This window comes from Biomphalaria glabrata, chromosome 17 (assembly GCF_947242115.1).
Source record: "Biomphalaria glabrata chromosome 17, xgBioGlab47.1, whole genome shotgun sequence".
Taxonomy (NCBI): domain Eukaryota; kingdom Metazoa; phylum Mollusca; class Gastropoda; family Planorbidae; genus Biomphalaria; species Biomphalaria glabrata.
In genome coordinates, this window is record NC_074727.1 from 26,990,915 (window position 1) to 27,010,051 (window position 19,137).

The 19,137-nt window shown below is 38.0% G+C and overlaps 1 protein-coding gene and 1 long non-coding RNA gene across 4 annotated transcripts in view; one reads left to right on the plus strand and one right to left on the minus strand.

Annotated features, from left to right (window-relative positions):
• The window catches only part of LOC106079506 (uncharacterized), a 262,219-nt gene that overhangs the window by 109,612 nt on the left and 133,470 nt on the right, over positions 1-19,137 (plus strand). For all 3 annotated transcript variants that reach the window (XM_056015519.1, XM_056015522.1, XM_056015521.1), the window contains exons 12-15: positions 2,408-2,520; positions 3,488-3,623; positions 5,653-5,762; positions 13,815-13,941. In XM_056015519.1, coding sequence (XP_055871494.1) covers positions 2,408-2,520; positions 3,488-3,623; positions 5,653-5,762; positions 13,815-13,941 — 486 coding nt within the window. The remainder of the gene's footprint in view (positions 1-2,407; positions 2,521-3,487; positions 3,624-5,652; positions 5,763-13,814; positions 13,942-19,137) is intronic.
• LOC129923631 (uncharacterized) lies at positions 17,007-17,452 on the minus strand. The gene is made up of 2 exons (XR_008775586.1): positions 17,343-17,452; positions 17,007-17,235 (listed from the first exon to the last, which is right to left on the minus strand). It is a non-coding gene; the product is annotated as an uncharacterized LOC129923631 (long non-coding RNA).

The window sequence follows — 19,137 nt, forward strand, 5'->3', positions numbered from 1 at the left end:
AAACAAGGTTTGTTCTAGTTAGTCATGTCAGAGAAGTTTTGTGCAAACAAGGTTTGTAAGTCATGTCATAGAAGTTTTGTGTGTTCTACTTAGTCATGTTAGAGATGTTTTATTCAAACCAGGTGTGTTCTACTTAGTCATGTTAAAGATGTTTTATACAAACCAGGTTTGTTCTAGTCATGTCAGAGAAATTTTGTGCAAACAAGGTTTGTTCTAGTTAGTCATGTCAGAGAAGTTTTGTGCAGACAAGGTTTGTTCTAGTTAGTCATGTCATAGAAGTTTAGTGCAAACAAGGTTTGTTCTAGTTAGTCATGTCAGAGAAGTTTTGTGCAAACCAGGTTTGTTCTAGTCATGTCAGAGAAGTTTTGTGCAAACCAGGTTTGTTCTAGTCATGTCAGAGACGTTTTGTGCAAACCAGGTTTGTTCTAGTCATGTCAGAGAAGTTTTGTGCAAACAAGGTTTGTTCTAGTCATGTCAGAGAAGTTTTGTGCAAACAAGGTTTGTTCTAGTCATGTCAGAGAAGTTTTGTGCAAACAAGGTTTGTTCTAGTCATGTCAGAGAAGTTTTGTGCAAACAAGGTTTGTTCGAGTCATGTCAGAGAAGTTTTGTGTAAACAAGGTTTGTTCTAGTCATGTCAGAGAAGTTATTTTGTTCTAGTCATGTCAGACAAGTTTTGTGCAAACAAGGTTTGTTCTAGTCATGTCAGAGAAGTTTTGTGCAAACAAGGTTTGTTCTAGTTATGTCAGAGAAGTTATTTTGTTCTAATCATGTCAGAGAAGTTTTGTGTAAACAAGGTTTGATCTAGTCATGTCAGAAAAGTTTTGTGCAAACAAGGTTTGTTCTAGTCATGTCAGAGAAGTTTTGTGCAAACAAGGTTTGTTCTAGTCATGTCAGAGAAGTTTTGTGCAAACAAGGTTTGTTCTAGTCATGTCAGAGAAGTTTTGTGCAAACAAGGTTTGTTCTAATCATGTCAGAGAAGTTTTGTGCAAACAAGGTTTGTTCTAGTCATGTCAGAGATGTTTTGTGTAAACAAGGTTTGTTCTAGTCATGTCAGAAAAGTTTTGTGCAAACAAGGTTTGTTCTAGTTAGTCATGTCAGAGAAGTTTTGTGCAAACCAGGTTTGTTCTAGATAGTCATGTCAGAAAGGTAAATTCAAGATGTCTTGTAAAAGTCTTGTAAAATCCAACCATTGACATTGCGATAGTCTTCTAGATCCAATAAGCCAGCTATACTGAGGCAAGTACTTTCTTGATCCTTTAAGCCAGCTATACTGAGGCAAGTACTTTCTAGATCCTATAAGCCAGCTATACTGAGGCAAGTACTTTCTTGATCCTATAAGCCTGCTATACTGAGGCAAGTACTTTCTAGATCCTATAAGCCTGCTATACTGAGGCAAGTACTTTCTAGATCCTATAAGCCAGCTATACTGAGGCAAGTATTTTCTAGATCCTATAAGCCTGCTATACTGAGGCAAGTACTTTCTAGATCCTATATGCCTGCTATACTGAGGCAAGTACTTTCTAGATCCTATAAGCCAGCTATACTGAGGCAAGTACATTCTAGATCCTATAAGTCTGCTTTTTTTCCTAATATTAATTAAAGTCTTTTATTTTCTAGATAGGTCTGTGACTCATTTTTTTTTGTTGTTTCAAATTGAAATACATTTTACATTTAGTATTGAGCAATTTTTCTATAATGTTATACACAAGTATTGGACAATGTTCTTTGATATGTTTAATTGGACAATGCTCTTTGATATTTTTACTAAATATCGGACATTTGTATTTAGTCACCAAAAGCATTATAATTCCTATAAACGTTGTAAGCCAAAGTAACAATACAATGTTGCTTAATCATGTCATTTAATTTTGTTGGTAGACTGTTTTTATGTCTAGACATTGTAGTCCAACAGTCTAGTCGACTACTTTCATGTCTAGACATTGTAGTCCAACAGTCTGGTCCACTACTTTCATGTCTAGACATTGCAGTCCTACAGTCTGGTCGACTACTTTCATGTCTAGACATTGTAGTCCAACAGTCTGGTCGACTACTTTCATGTCTAGACATTGTAGTCCAACAGTCTGGTCGACTACTTTCATATCTAAACATAGCAGTCTATTTGATAGACAACCTCCTGTTCGAATTCAGAAGTTTTGGCGTCAAGTTTTTTTTAGCGCAGCAATTTTAACGCGAAAAGTTTACTCGCGTTATATGTTCATTTGATTCTGTTCTTCAAAAGTTCTGTTTGCGTTATTTGGGGATTTAAGTTGGTTGTGTAATTCTTATTATATCACTAGCATTGTTTGTATGGTGGGGATTTCTTCTCTCATGGCCCGAACCTAGGACCACACGACCAGACAGCCATCACAATAAAATTATTTCAAGAAATATTGTGTTCTCTTCACAGAGGAGATTTCCAAGTTTTGTAGTGTGTTGTTTGATATGGGAGACGTCTATGTAGTAGACTCTATAACAGAACTTGTTGAGATGTCCAATTCAACTGTAGGAACAAAAGAACAAGTAAGTATCCATGTGTCCACTTATCAAGACTTGCAAACCACTTGTGTAACTTAGGTATGTCAATGATCAAGACTTGCAAACCACTTGTGTAACTTAGGTATGTCAATGATCAAGACTTGCAAACCACTTGTGTAACTTAGGTATGTCAATGATCAAGACTTGCAAACCACTTGTGTAACTTAGGTATGTCAATGATCAAGACTTGCAAATCACTTGTGTAACTCATCTATGTCATTGATCGAAACTTGAAGATTCAATCTTGATACACTGAAGTCCTGAAGATTCAATCGTAGTGATACTAGAGCCAACTTCCTCCATAGTGATACAAGAGCCAACTTCCTCCGTAGTGATACTAGAGTCAACTTCCTCCATAGTGATACTAGAGCCAACTTCCTCCATAGTGATACTAGAGTCAACTTCCTCCAAAGTGATACTAGAGCCAACTTCCTCCATAGTGATACTAGAGCCAACTTCCTCCGTAGTGTTACTAGAGCCAACTTCCTCCATAGTGATACTAGAGCCAACTTCCTCCGTAGTGATACTAGAGCCAAGTTCCTCCATAGTGATACTAGAGCCAAGTTCCTCTATAGTGATACTAGAGCCAACTTCCTCCATAGTGATACTAGAGCCAACTTCCTCCATAGTGATACTAGAGCCAACTTGCTCCATAGTGATACTAGAGCCAACTTCCTCCATAGTGATACTAGAGCCAACTTCCTCTATAGTGATACTAGAGCCAATTTGCTCCGTAGTGATACTAGAGCCAACTTCCTCCATAGTGATACTAGAGCCAACTTCCTCCATAGGGATACTAGAGCTTCAACAAAACTTGGACATTCTGCAGTTCAAAAGTAAAATGGTTTTCAAAAGTCATTTGTATGCACCATATTCAACGAAAAATGTGTAGCGATTTATTTAAATCTTCCTTAGCTGACAATCTTCTAATGTATCTTGTTTCTTGTGTCAGGACAAAGCCTATGGTTTTATTATTAAATCTGAACTCCAACATTACAACCAGTTTGTAGTGAGCCCTGAGCAACCAATGGTGGCTATTATAGGCGGATCATTCAAAGATAAAATCAAAATCGTCAGAAATTTGATGGGTAGGTATATGAGAAGTGTAGGTATATAAGAAGTGTAGGTATATAAGAAGTGTAGGTATATAAGAAGTGTAGGTCTATAAGAAGTGTAGGTATATAAGAAGTGTAGGTATATAAGAAGTGTAGATATATAAGAAGTGTAGGTATATAAGAAGTGTAGATATATAAGAAGTGTAGGTCTATAAGAAGTGTAGGTCTATAAGAAGTGTAGGTCTATAAGAAGTGTAGGTCTATAAGAAGTGTAAGTATATAAGAAGTGTAGATATATAAGAAGTGTAGGTCTATAAGAAGTGTAGGTATATAAGAAGTGTAGGTCTATAAGAAGTGTAGATATATAAGAAGTGTAGGTCTATAAGAAGTGTAGGTATTTAAGAAGTGTAGGTATATAAGAAGTGTAGGTATATAAGAAGTGTAGGTCTATAAGAAGTGTAGATATATAAGAAGTGTAGGTCTATAAGAAGTGTAGGTATATAAGAAGTGTAGGTCTATAAGAAGTGTAGATATATAAGAAGTGTAGGTCTATAAGAAGTGTAGGTATATAAGAAGTGTAGGTCTATAAGAAGTGTAGATATATAAGAAGTGTAGGTCTATAAGAAGTGTAGGTATATAAGAAGTGTAGGTCTATAAGAAGTGTAGATATATAAGAAGTGTAGGTCTATAAGAAGTGTAGGTATATAAGAAGTGTAGGTCTATAAGAAGTGTAGGTCTATAAGAAGTGTAAGTATATAAGAAGTGTAGATATATAAGAAGTGTAGGTATATAAGAAGTGTAGATATATAAGAAGTGTAGGTCTATAAGAAGTGTAAGTATATAAGAAGTGTAGATATATAAGAAGTGTAGGTATATAAGAAGTGTAGGTCTATAAGAAGTGTAGTCAAATAAAGACATTAAAAAATTATATTTATACAAAATGTACAAAATGTTAGGAAACCAATTGATGTTCTAGAAAATGTTAGGAAACCAATTGATGTTCTAGAAAATGTTAGGAAACCAATTGATGTTCTAGAAAATGTTAGGAAAGCAATTGATGTTCTAGAAAATGTTAGGAAACCAATTGATGTTCTAGAAAATGTTAGGAAACCAATTGATGTTCTAGAAAATGTTAGGAAACCAATTGATGTTCTAGAAAATGTTAGGAAAGCAATTGATGTTCTAGAAAATGTTAGGAAACCAATTGATGTTCTAGAAAATGTTAGGAAACCAATTGATGTTCTAGAAAATGTTAGGAAACCAATTGATGTTCTAGAAAATGTTAGGAAACCAATGGATGTTCTAGAAAATGTTAGGAAACCAATTGATGTTCCAGAAAAAGCCAAGGCTAGAGAAATTCCGCTGTTAATTGATATAGAAAGCTTTCATTGAGTTGGTGACACAGAAAGGAAGTAACAGTCTTTACTTTAGAAGTATCTTCATTCACAAAAGAATTATTCAACAATGATTTTCTCAAAACCTCTGTCTTAGCTGAACACATTAAAATGTAAAGAAGAAATGCTGAACTTATTGTCAATTTGCAAAAGAATTACATTTTTTGAAAGTCTGACAATTTGCACCGCTGATAATTTGAAATTTGGACAAATAGTAATCCTGACAAATTATAAGTATGACATATTTGTAACTCTGACAAATTGAAGCATTGACAAATTGAAACTGTGAAAAATTGAAACCCCTGAAAAATTGAAAACTGACAAATTGAAATCCCTGACAAATTGAAACCCTGACTAATTGTACGAGAACAGTGTCCGTTTCAGTTGGAATTACATATCTATATAATTACCATTACGGTAAAATTCCCCCCTTTCTTTATTGCCCCACTTTAAACTCTCACCTGGTCCAGATAAGTGATATAGGATCTTAGCGTAGTGAGATAGCTAAATGCATGAAATAGAGCTAAACAAAATAATTGGTAAAAATATTTCTAATGGCACAAATTAACAAACTAATCCCATTAGATAGGCATCGACTTCAATAGGAAGAAACTGAATGACATTTGAATCGTACTCTGTGCATTGAAAGAAAACATTATACACTTCAGGAAAAGCTCAAGAAATGATTCTGGGCGGAGAACTGGCCATGATCTTCTTGAAAGTCATCAAGAAAATAGAGATAGGAAACATTCCAGTGACGCCCAAAATGCTCAAACAGGTTTGTATTTTATGGGTCAGTGTTATCACGTAGGCTTGTGCTGAGTGCAGGTCAACAATCCCCCCCCTCCCCAGCCCTAGAAATAGTTGCCATTAAAAAGCATAGAAGTGGTGAGTAAAAATGAACAGGAGTGACCAGATGGACATGGGGAACTCTTCTTTTTGTTTGAATAGAAAAAGAAAAGGTTCTGGCTCAATGTGTGAGGGAGGGGTGTTCTAGAGTATATGTGTGTTTCCAAGTCTTAATGTGTGAGGGAGGGTGGTTCTAGAGTATATGTGTGTTTCCAAGTCTCAATGTGTGAGGGAGGGGTGTTCTAGAGTATATGTGTGTTTCCAAGTCTCAATGTGTGAGGGAGGGGTGTTCTAGAGTAGGTGTGTGTTTCTAAGTCTCAATGTGTGAGGGAGGGGTGTTCTAGAGTAGGTGTGTGTTTCCAAGGCTCAATGTGTGAGGGAGGGGTGTTCTAGAGTATATGTGTGTTTCCAAGTCTCAATGTGTGAGGGAGGGGTGTTCTAGAGTATATGTGTGTTTCCAAGTCTCAATGTGTGAGGGAGGGGTGTTCTAGAGTATATGTGTGTTTCCAAGTCTCAATGTGTGAGGGAGGGGTGTTCTAGAGTATATGTGTGTTTCCAAGGCTCAATGTGTGAGGGAGGGGTGTTCTAGAGTATATGTGTGTTTCCAAGGCTCAATGTGTGAGGGACTTATAACATTACAAACTCATTAGTATTTTTGACCCTAACATCTGATCACCTTCAAAACCTAGCGGCCCCGTTGACTCGTTAGGACAGCACATCAGATCTTTCAACCGTTTTTCTCCATTTACTTTTCAGTCCTTTGCCTTGTTTAGAAGTTCATTCTGTCCATTCTTTGATGTTCTACCAACACATTGGTCTGTAGTCGTTCATATCAAACGCTTCAATTCTTCTTTGAGCCTCTGAGTCTACCCAGCTCTAATAGAAACCCGAAAAACTAATTTGTTAATTAACTTTTGTTGATTCCTATTTTGTTTGATACAACAAAAGTAATTATGTAACGTTTCACCGTTGATCCGATAGAGTTGATCTATACACTTTCTAACAACCTCTCAACAAATACACGTCTTCACTGTCTTGCACACCTGAGTCGTCTCTGGTTCAACCCCCCACCTCACCTTTTGAAACGAGCACTTGATGTATTTAACAAAGTTGATTCCCCTTTTGAAACGACAACTAAAGCACTACCTAACATAAATTATGAAAGAAAAATACGTGAAAATACAAACTAGAAATTACCAATTATAAAGTGAGTTGTGAGATCGAATTGGTAAGTGCGCTTAATATGAGCCATGATCGAATATTTGTTTCAATCCATTTGTATATCGCAACTTTCATTCTTATGTATGCTCAGTGCGCTGTACTTCAATATATCTTAAGTCGGGGCATTGTTGGGGAGAGGTACCTTCAGACAGTTATACACTGGATACGTCAGATCTGTCATGGATAACTGTCTCTCCATACAAGTAGCTGCCAACAAAACCTATCAATCATCATTAGACACAATCCAAAACCAAGCCTTGCAGCTAATTAGTGGAGGTATGAGAACTACTCCCACAGCAGCCTGTGATATAGAATCCAATATTGAACCTCTTAAGTTAAGGCGCAACAGAGCAGCATTAGAAGCTATTGAGAGATACAGAAGGTTGGAGGACGACCATCCAAATAAATTACTAACACAGAGAAATAGGAAAAACAACCAAAAAAAAAAGCAAAGAACTCTGATTTACGAACTAGCCCTAAAACATCACCTACCCAATAACAGAGAAAAAATTACCAGGTTCTCAAACATAACTCCTGGACTTAACTACAAACAACCAACCATAAAAACGCATTTAATTAATAACACTAACAAAAGAATCAAATCCACTGGAGTTCAAAGTAGGCACGCTCGAAACAATGGAAAGCTATCCAAAAACAGCCATCCATATATACACCTACGGGTCAAATTCTAGTCTTGGTGCCTTCCTGGTCATTTCCAAAAATAAACACTTTGAAATAAGTGCACCCTGTGGCGACTACTGCTCAAACTTCCAAGCCGAAATTGAGGCAATTACCATAGCACTACAGACTGTGGAAAACAAATTATATGAAGGGATACAATCACCATCAGATATTGTTGTCTTTACAGACTCCCAATCCACTTTTCAAGCACTTAAAAGCAGCACCTCAAACAGCCCAAGAGAATAGTCATAATACATCAGATGATGACAAAATTAAAAATAAAAAATCACATTACAGTGGATCCCTGGACACATTGGCGTCATGGGAAATGAAAGGAGAGATAGGTATCTGAGAGGTTTCTGAGAGGTTTCTGTGCTGGTGATCAGTTCACACAGATGCTGCTGTCAAGGGACCTCCATTTCTAATACTTATTCCAGAAGAGTTAGAAGAGTCTTATCATTGACGACGTGTTGTCATGTTTGCTTTTAAGGGAAAAATCACGCCAAATGATTTTTTTAAAATGTCATTACTTTAAACGATTAAAACCAGACTATGGCTTGAATAGTCCTGGTTCATTGTTGAATTCGACGGGGGCCGCCTCCCTGTAACTTTGTTTAAAAAAATAGAATTGTCTTTCGAGGATAAATGTCACAGACAACTGAATCAACTTTTAAACATTTTCATTGTATTAGCAACAGTTGAAAGACCTGTCCATCACTGGCGTCCTGTAACGTCACTCCATTGCAGGAACTAGAGATTAGTTCTGGGTTGAAGAACTACTCATGTCGTGACGCAATTGATATTTATATTTAGTATTAATAATACGCATCCGTTTTAGAAGTACTCATGTTCATGCAGTCAAATAGTTTATTATGAAAAAAACAACAACAACATAACAAGGTTACAAAGACAGTCTGTGTGGAAACACAAACCGAAAATTGGCCCCCGAAGTCGTCCACCCAGGCAGGTAAAAAGGCAGGTTTCAATATTATCAAAATGAAATTCTATCAAAGACAAATGACAGAAAATAATGGAGCAAAAAAAGGTTAACAGATCTTATGTGGTGCCCCAGCGGTCCAGCAGAGAAAAGGATAGGTGAAAGTGAATGTGAAGCTAGATGTTATCCTGACCTAACTGATGTCTTATAATGAATATCTAATTGATCTAATTTTTTTGTAAAGGGCCAATCTCTTATTCCTTAAGAATAAAACATTTCCGTAAGAAGTGTTTGTTACTTTTAATAGTGAATATTTGTAAAAGTGGTGCATTTTTATGAAAAAAAAAACTGCTTGCATAAGTGATTTAAAAAAAATAGATTTTTCGCTTTCAGAAAAGAAAAAAGTAGCCGTTGCATCAGAACTTTGAATGGTCTAAAATATTGTGATGTCGGATTTTCAATATCTTTTCTAGTTTACGAGATCTAAACGGGACGGACAGACAGACAGGCCACACAAAACTAATAGCGTCTATTACCCTTTCGGGGCCGCTAAAAATGGATCTCGAACAAAGTTGGTTCACCTTTTGAAACGACTACTAAAGCACTTGATGGATTTAACAAAGTTGATTCACTTCTTGAAACTTCAGCTTTAGTAAAAAGAAAATTGGACGAAAATAAACTTCCTGTGGTGAAACTAAACTAAAATGTTTCCAACCTGCTTCTTGTGGTGAAACTAAACTAAAATGTTTCCAACCTGCTTCTTGTGGTGAAACTAAACTTATGTGTTTCCAACCTGCTTCTTGTGGTGAAACTAAACTAAAATGTTTCCAACCTGCTTCTTGTGGTGAAACTAAACTTATGTGTTTCCAACCTGCTTCTTGTGGTGAAACTAAACTAAAATGTTTCCAACCTGCTTCTTGTGGTGAAACTAAACTAAAATGTTTCCAACCTGCTTCCTGTGGTGAAACTAAACTTATGTGTTTCCAACCTGCTTCTTGTGGTGAAACTAAACTTATGTGTTTCCAACCTGCTTCTTGTGGTGAAACTAAACTAAAATGTTTCCAACCTGCTTCTTGTGGTGAAACTAAACTTATGTGTTTCCAACCTGCTTCTTGTGGTGAAACTAAACTAAAATGTTTCCAACCTGCTTCCTGTGGTGAAACTAAACTTATGTGTTTCCAACCTGCTTCTTGTGGTGAAACTAAACTAAAATGTTTCCAACCTGCTTCTTGTGGTGAAACTAAACTAAAATGTTTCCAACCTGCTTCCTGTGGTAGTACCAAGGTGCTATGTAACTTAGAATGGTGGTAGTACCCAGGGGCGTAGTTAGGGATTTGGGGGCCCGGAGGGATTGACTTCTTTGGGGGCCCCTTGCATTTTGGCATTCGACATCATGACATGAGATAATTTGCTTAATAAATATATAAGCCTACATTCACATTGGTACAGTATATCAGTAAAATTAACAATAAATAATCAATAAAAATCTTTTAATGAATAATACAATTGTTTATTGGCGAAATGATGCACAAGTGACAAATCTCAATTAATATCGCTTCACGTCGTGCTTCCCTGCAGCAAAGCCATCTATAACATCCTCTACATCGATACTGTCTAGTATTTGTGACTCCACTGACATTAAAGCCATGCTGCTAAGCCTTTCTTGCGTCATTGGATGATTGTGCTCCTGAGAAAGTTTTTGATTAACTTGAGCTTTGAGAATGATCTCTCACATGACGCATGGAAGTGGCCTCTGTTAGCATTATTCGGATGGAGGTTGCTAGGTTTGAACACACATCATTACCATATGAAGCCAGCTTCCTCAATATGCCAATAGGTGATTGTGGCACTGGTTTTAATTTCTTCAGCAGCTTCCCTATGTGCAGTTCAGACTTTTCTGAATTGGGCGCTGGAGATTTGACCAGAATTCCAGATAAGCATTAAATTCACAATTTTTCACTGCAAGAAGAAGATTCTGTGCACTGTTTCTAGTGTCTTTCTTTCAGAAAGTTTATCAAACAGCTTGATGATTTTGTCGAGATGCAAAGAAACTGCCGACGTAGCTTATTCTCCTGCCGATCACCTTGTAGTACTGTCCTTTTTTAAACTCCCGGCTTCAGCTTCTTTCAGTTTGGCCCATCTCTGGTGTGAATTGAAAAAAAAGTTGAACAATTCATGTACAGTTTAAAAAGATGACAATTGCTGGATCTATCTTAACAAAATGAAAAGCTGTCAGGTTCAGAGAGTGATCATCACAATTCAGAAATGTTGCCTTTGGATTTATGGCTAATGTTTCTGCAGACCATATAGACGGCTACTCATTGTGGCTGCTTTTTCATAGGCTAGACCTCTGCACAGATCAAAGTCCAGTCCAATGTGTAATAAACTCATTTTGATTTCCGGTGACAAATAATGTGTCTTCCCATATTCGATTCTATGTAAGTGATGTTTCATAACTTCATCAAATTCTGCAAGAAATTTCAAAGATGCTAGGAAGTTCCCAGGATTGGGTGAATTCAGTTTTTTTGTTGTGACCATGTAAGCTTGAGTTTGTTTTTCCAAAGTACTTAATAGCTGCTGCTTCACGCTTCAGAATATCTCTCCAATACTGCTGATTTTTCAAAATTTGCGCTTGAAACATATGTGACAGTTCATCTGGTTCTGCCTTAAGCTTTTCTTCTTTTAACTTCCTCTTCAAAAGAACTTGTCTGTGGTGGACTCCTTCTTCATGTTCTTTCAGTCTCTCAGGTGTCTTCCATTTGGTGAAACCAACTCCAGGTTTGCTCAATGCACTAGATGTCTTGTCTGATGCCTCAGAAAACATTACACATGCAAAACAAGGCAGACATCCCAAGTGTGGAGAGAAGAGGAGCCATGATCGGTTGTAAATTTCTCCTGTTGGAAGCTTTCTAGTGAACCATGATGTCAAACTTTGTGATTTATTTTGGGTAAACTCTACTGGAAACAAATACTGTTCATCTTTGTTTTGGAAAAACAAGCTACCCTTTAACACAATCTTTGCTCGCAGTTCCTCAGATAAAATTCCAGGCTGAATATATCTGAAGTCTTTGTACTTAATTACAGCATCTTCCACTTCTGGAGAAAGTGATTTTGGAAGACCATGACTTGACTCATCATCTGTATCACTTAAATGTTTTCTCTGCCTGTTGTAAAAGGTATTCCCCTGGAGTCTCTTCGGCACTAATGCCTTCATCAAGAGACATTTTCACTTCTGCGACTGCTGTATCTTTGTATAAATCATCTGAATAGTGAAACTTTTCTTCCACACGTTCATGGTCTCCTTTGTTTTCAGTGCTCTTATCAGGTTTCTTAAATGATAAGGATGATGACTACCCTATATACCAAGTTACTTTCTGAGAGTAGCACGGCACTAGTCAGCGCTACTCCTTGAAATTGAGAGTAACCCCGCACGGAAAGTGTGAATAATCTGTGTGGAATACATAGAACAAGGGCACTAACTTATGTAACACAGTGACAAGCAAGACTACATACAACTTATGTAACAACGTGACAAGCAAGACTACATACAACTTATGTAACAACGTGACAGGCAAGACTACATACAACTTATGTAACAACGTGACAAGCAAGACAACATACAACTTATCTAACAACGTGACAGGCAAGACTACATACAACTTGTGTAACAACGTGACAAGCAAGACTACATACAACTTATGTAACAACGTGACAAGCAAGACTACATACAACTTATGTAACAACGTGACAGGGAAGAGACTACATAACATTGACGTAACATTTCACACACACTCATTTGGGGGATCCCTCAATTGGGGGCGCGGGGTGATCTTCAAATTCTCCCCTCTCCTCCCCCCACCCTAGCTACGCCACTGGTAGTACCAAGGTTATTCAGAGTTTAAAAGGTGTCTTTAGAAGAAGCCAAGGGCTTTAGTATGTGTTGACCCTAAATGTAGATTTGTTTGTCAGGACTTTTATAAAAGGGGCGGGTTTTAGTAAGTGAACGTAATCATGTGACCCGCGACCAGAGGACCAGATAACAATACTGACTTGAATCGTTGAAACATTTTTTTACCTGGTCGCTGATGGTCAAGCTAGACGTTACACTGGAACATTCAAAACCTCACGCTCTGTCAATGAAAGGTTGAATGGCGTAAGGTTGCAGAATGCGAATGTCGTGTAATACTGAGTTCTTGCTTCCTGAGGTGCTCTTGACACGTGACAAGACAAATAGTATAAACTGACCGTCCGTTTCAGCAGACAAACATGAAATTATTTTACTACAATAATAATAATAATACACTGCACTCCTTGTTAGTGCTACAAGTCAAGAAATAATAAACAATCCTATCCGCATAACAGCGGTATCAAAAGTATCCTAGAATATGCTAGTCACAAATCACTGTGTAGAAATATAGATCAACTAATACATGTCTCAAAAGACCACTGGCAAAAACTGCCCACAAGTTACTTTCTAACTGAAATTACTACAGACTTTTCTAAGTCGCTACTGTCCGTTGCGGACTAAAATATTAGTTGACCACACGGTCCAAAGGATAACACTTGACTTCTCACTTGACTTTTCTTGTCTGCTTGACTTGACTGACTGACCTCAAAGTCAACTTTAATTATTCTACTTCCTGTTTTCTATATCAGGAATTCCACGTGTCTTTTAAACTCTTAACATGACGTGAACTTTAGATCATGCAATGTCAACTAAGACTGTGACACGCTCAGTGACAAGCTCATTTAGTGGTCACTTCATAGTTTTGATTTATATTTCTTTGTGACCCGATCTCTGTAACTGACTGCTTCAATCAGTCTTAGCCAGATGTTTATTGCTGGGATGGCGATTATGTTAAGTTGGTGTATTTTTCCAATAGCTTGGCTTGTCCAAATAGGGCGCAGCCTCTGGAAAATGCTCCCTTCTTTTCCTATTCGGCACGCTACGCCATCGTAGGCATCCCCATCGTTTGCTCTGATGCTGACTAGGTTTGGGTGAAAAAATCCAACTCTTCAATCTCTGAGTCGCTAAGTCTGATGGGGTACCCTTTGCCTCTAGACATTTAATGTTATATTTGTTTGTTTTTAAAGACAGGCTCTAAAGAGTTAATGTTATATATTTTTGCTTTTCTGAGACAGGCCCTAAAAATTTATTCGCGAGCTAAAGACACAAAAACTATCATTTATCTCCCATCTGATGTTGTAGTTTGTCATTGTAAGACTGGTCAGTATTTTAGTGTCTTGACTCGAGAGGATATCGATGAAGGTTAGTGAAGCCTACATAGTAGACAAAAGATTAGAGATTGTTAGACAGATCGATTGATTGGAGATATTGGACAGACTGACTACAGATATGAGATCAACTGATTGATATTAGACAGATTAATGTGATTGATATTAGACAGATTAATGTGATTGATATTAGACAGATTAATGTGATTGATATTAGACAGATTAATGTGATTGATATTAGACAGATTAATGTGATTGATATTAGACAGATTAATGTGATTGATATTAGACTGATTAATGAAATGAGACCAACTGACTACAGAAATAAGACAGACTGACTAAACAATATTGGACAGACAGATTAGTGATTTTAGACCAACTGACTAGGGATCAAAGGATTAATGATATTAGACTAATTGATTAGAGATATTGTACAGACTAACTACGGATATTAGACTAATTGATTAGAGGTATTGGACAGACTAACTACAGATATTTGACCAACTGATTAGAGATATTGGACAGACTAACTACAGATATTTGACCAACTGATTAGAGATATTGGACAGACTAACTACAGATATTTGACCAACTGATTAGAGATATTGGACAGACTAACTACAGATATTTGACCAACTGATTAGAGATATTGGACAGACTAACTACAGATATTTGACCAACGGATTAGAGATATTGGACAGACTAACTACAGATATTTGACCAACTGATTAGAGATATTGGACAGACTAACTACAGATATTTGACCAACTGATTAGAGATATTGGACAGACTAACTACAGATATTGTAACGACTCTCACTATCCAGACTCTCTGCAAAATTCTCCACACGACACCACCAACTCAAAATAAATCACAGCCGATACTATACTATTGGCAACACATAACACAGACTGTACAAATATTTTTCCGTGAACAACTGTACCGCCATATCAACTCTTGCACTGGCCTCTCCCCGGACATGCACTCGGTTCAACTGTTCAGGACTGGCTTCATGTACTATGAATAGACCTTGTTTTTAATGATTTAACTGTATAGAATTTAGCCCTTGTTATATAAAGGAATAGTGATCCTTAAAGGATTACGGGCACGACATGGCCTAAATTGTGCCGATGTGCCTTAACTCAAAACTCAAACTCATCTACTGGGCTCGTTGTGTCTCAGATAAAGATCTCAAGGCGCCATCTCTCGTACTAGCCAGTTGTTTTGAAAGTACATCACAGTACTCCACACTGAACCATCGTAATGCGGCGCACAAAACCACACCACTGAACCATGTGAACCACACCACTGAACCACGTGAACCACACCACTGAACCACGTGAACCACACCGCTGAACCATGTGAACCACACCACTGAACCACGTGAACCACACCGCTGAACCATGTGAACCACACCACTAAACCACGTGAACCACACCGCTGAACCATGTGAACCACACCACTGAACCACGTGAACCACACCGCTGAACCACGTGAACCACACCGCTGAACCATGTGAACCACACCACTGAACCACGTGAACCACACCACTGAACCACACCACTGAACCACGTGAACCACACCACTGAACCATGTGAACCACACCACTGAACCACGTGAACCACACCACTGAACCACGTGAACCACACCGCTGAACCATGTGAAACACACCGCTGAACCACGTGAACCACACCACTGCACCTCACCACTGAACCACACCATTGAACCACGCGAACCACACCACTGAACCATGTGAACCACACCACTGCACCTCACCACTGAACCACACCAATGAACCACGTGAACCACACCACTGAACCACGTGAACCACACCACTGAACCATGTGAACCACACCGCTGAACCACGTGAACCACACCACTGAACTACGTGAACCACACCACTGAACCACGTAAACCACACCGCTGAACCACGTGAACCACACCGCTGAACCACGTGAACCAAGTCATCTGTAGTGAAGCGGACGGTAAGAAATCGTCTGAGTGCGACACTTTAACTTTTTATTTAGGGTCGCCGCTAGCCTTCCAGAAACCGACACAACGTCGATCGACCATTCTGGTTGATCACAACCAGGTACGCTATTCTGCCTCAATGTGGCACTCGGGTGGAAACGATCATTTGAGGCAGTGATTAGGCTTAATGAATAGCAAAACAAAACTCCTGTGGGAGTGTCCAAGGGAATGCGAGAGCTTTCCCATTGCACGGTGCGGATTTGAAAGAGAGCTTCCACTTCCCTGTCGATAATCCATGCGCCGTTCCTCAAGGCACCGTTACACTAATGGCGAGTCCTGCACGGTTAGCTTGGTACAACATTGGAAAATGGCGGAGGTTCCCGGTGTGCTCGGCCTTCGGCCATGCATTCTAGTCCATGCGCCCGGAGTGCCAGATACATCGTAAATAGCAATGCTTTACTTAGGCATTGACTTGGATCTCTTCCAGACAGAACAGTTGTTCAAGCAGGCTTACACGCCTAGAGCTCAAAGAGCCCCGGCTCAGCTCTTTTGACAATTAAACGGTTGATCGCATGACTACACCCGGAGTGAATTGCCTGGGTAGTATTCTTGAAAATTCGCCAGTCATCGCAGTTGACCGTCTCGTATCGACACGGTTGATCGCATACCTAGCGCTAGCCTGGGGCGATTTGCGTCGGGTGACTACACACACTATTACCCCTATCCGCACCCCCTGTTCTGTAGTCACAGATAAATAATAAATTACTGTAGACGTTACTAATTAATAATGATAATAACGAGACTGTCTTGATCAAGGTAGACATATATAACTAACTTTTATTTCCGTCCGATTCTTTGCTTTCGCATAAAACATAAACAACAAACAATGACGTAATATCTTCTAATATTAGTGTCAGGTGTGTTTTGTCCTCGCGCTCATCTAGGGTATGATGTACTCCGCCGGGCTTCCCACCTGAACAGTGTTTATTAACTTTATGCCGGGGTTATAATTTAGCCTTGGCTCGTCTGCCTGGGCACCCCTAACAGTCTAGTAATCAATTTATGCAATAAGTATCTAGGAACGAATAAACCAAATATTAACGTATACTAGTGAATAACAATATTGCATATAACAACAAAGGTTTAATGAGTGAATGATATATATGATATTATGAGGCATACATTAGGAATAAATATCAATGGCAATTACAGATTACATTCAAAGGGCTATAGCACACCTTAATCTCAGTGCCATAGTCAATCAGGCCTCACAACGCCAACCCAACGCCACGGGCAATAGTCAACTACCAAGCCTACAACTCAGACTTGACTCCAGCAGAGTCCCAAGCCTGCGTCCCTAGATAAGAAAAATACACACCCCTTTGATACCGCCATTTTCACGATTATTAAAGAACCGATTGTAAAGCTACGACATGTAGAAGATAGTAAAATAAACTAACTTACCCAATACTGGGGAATAACACCACACAGATAACTCAATCTCAAGGCACACCAAGAGAAAACAAAGAGACTCATCTCAAGGCACAACAAGAGAACAATGACACCAATATAGCGCATCCTTAGAAACAAAACTAATAAGACCTTATGGTGCTCAAACGAAAATACCCTACCAGATGCGCACGACATCCCGATCATCTTGCTAGAGTCATTAAACCAACTGATTAGATATATCAGACAGATCATCTAACTAGAGTCATTAAACCAACTGATTAGATATATCAGACAGATCATCTAACTAGAGTCATTAAACCAACTGATTAGATATATCAGGCAGATCATCTAACCAGAGTCATTCAACCAACTGATTAGATATATCAGGCAGATCATCTAACTAGAGTCATTAAACCAACTGATTAGATATATCAGGCAGATAATCTAACTAGAGTCATTAAACCAACTGATTAGATATATCAGACAGATCATCTTGCTAGAGTCATTAAACCAACTGATTAGATATATCAGGCAGATCATCTAACTAGAGTCATTAAACCAACTGATTAGATATATCAGACAGATCATCTAACTAGAGTCATTAAACCAACTGATTAGATATATCAGACAGATCATCTTGCTAGAGTCATTAAACCAACTGATTAGATATATCAGGCAGATCATCTAACTAGAGTCATTAAACCAACTGATTAGATATATCAGACAGATCATCTTGCTAGAGTCATTAAACCAACTGATTAAATATATCAGGCAGATCATCTAACTAGAGTCATTAAACCAACTGATTAGATATATCAGGCAGATCATCTAACTAGAGTCATTAAACCAACTGATTAGATATATCAGGCAGATCATCTAACTAGAGTCATTAAACCAACTGATTAGATATATCATACAGATCATCTAACTAGAGTCATTAAACCAACTGATTAGATATATCAGACAGATCATCTAACTAGAGTCATTAAACCAACTGATTAGATATATCAGGCAGATCATCTAACTAGAGTCATTAAACCAACTGATTAGATATATCAGACAGATCATCTTGCTAGAGTCATTAAACCAACTGATTAGATATATCAGACAGATAATCTAACTAGAGTCATTAAACCAACTGATTAGATATATCAGGCAGATCATCTAACTAGAGTCATTAAACCAACTGATTAGATATATCAGGCAGATCATCTAACTAGAGTCATTAAACCAACTGATTAGATATATCAGGCAGATCATCTAACTAGAGTCATTAAACCAACTGATTAGATATATCAGACAGATCATCTTGCTAGAGTCATTAAACCAACTGATTAGATATATCAGACAGATCATCTTGCTAGAGTCATTAAACCAACTGATTAGATATATCAGGCAGATCATCTAACTAGAGTCATTAAACCAACTGATTAGATATATCAGACAGACAACTGAACTGAGTTATTAGACAAAAGATTTAGAGACTAGACACTGTGACACTTCCTTTGTTTGGACTTTCAGATTGTAGATATTAACTTATTGGCTAGACACTGTGACACTTCCTTTGTTTGGACTTTCAGATTGTAGATATTAACTTATAGGCTAGACACTGTGACACTTCCTTTGTTTGGACTTTCAGATTGTAGATATTAACTTATAGGCTAGACACTGTGACACTTCCTTTGTTTGGACTTTCAGATTGTAGATATTAACTTATTGACTAGACACTGTAATACTTTGTTTGGACTATCAGATTGTAGATATTAACTTATTGACTAGACTAGACACCGTGACACTTCCTTTGTTT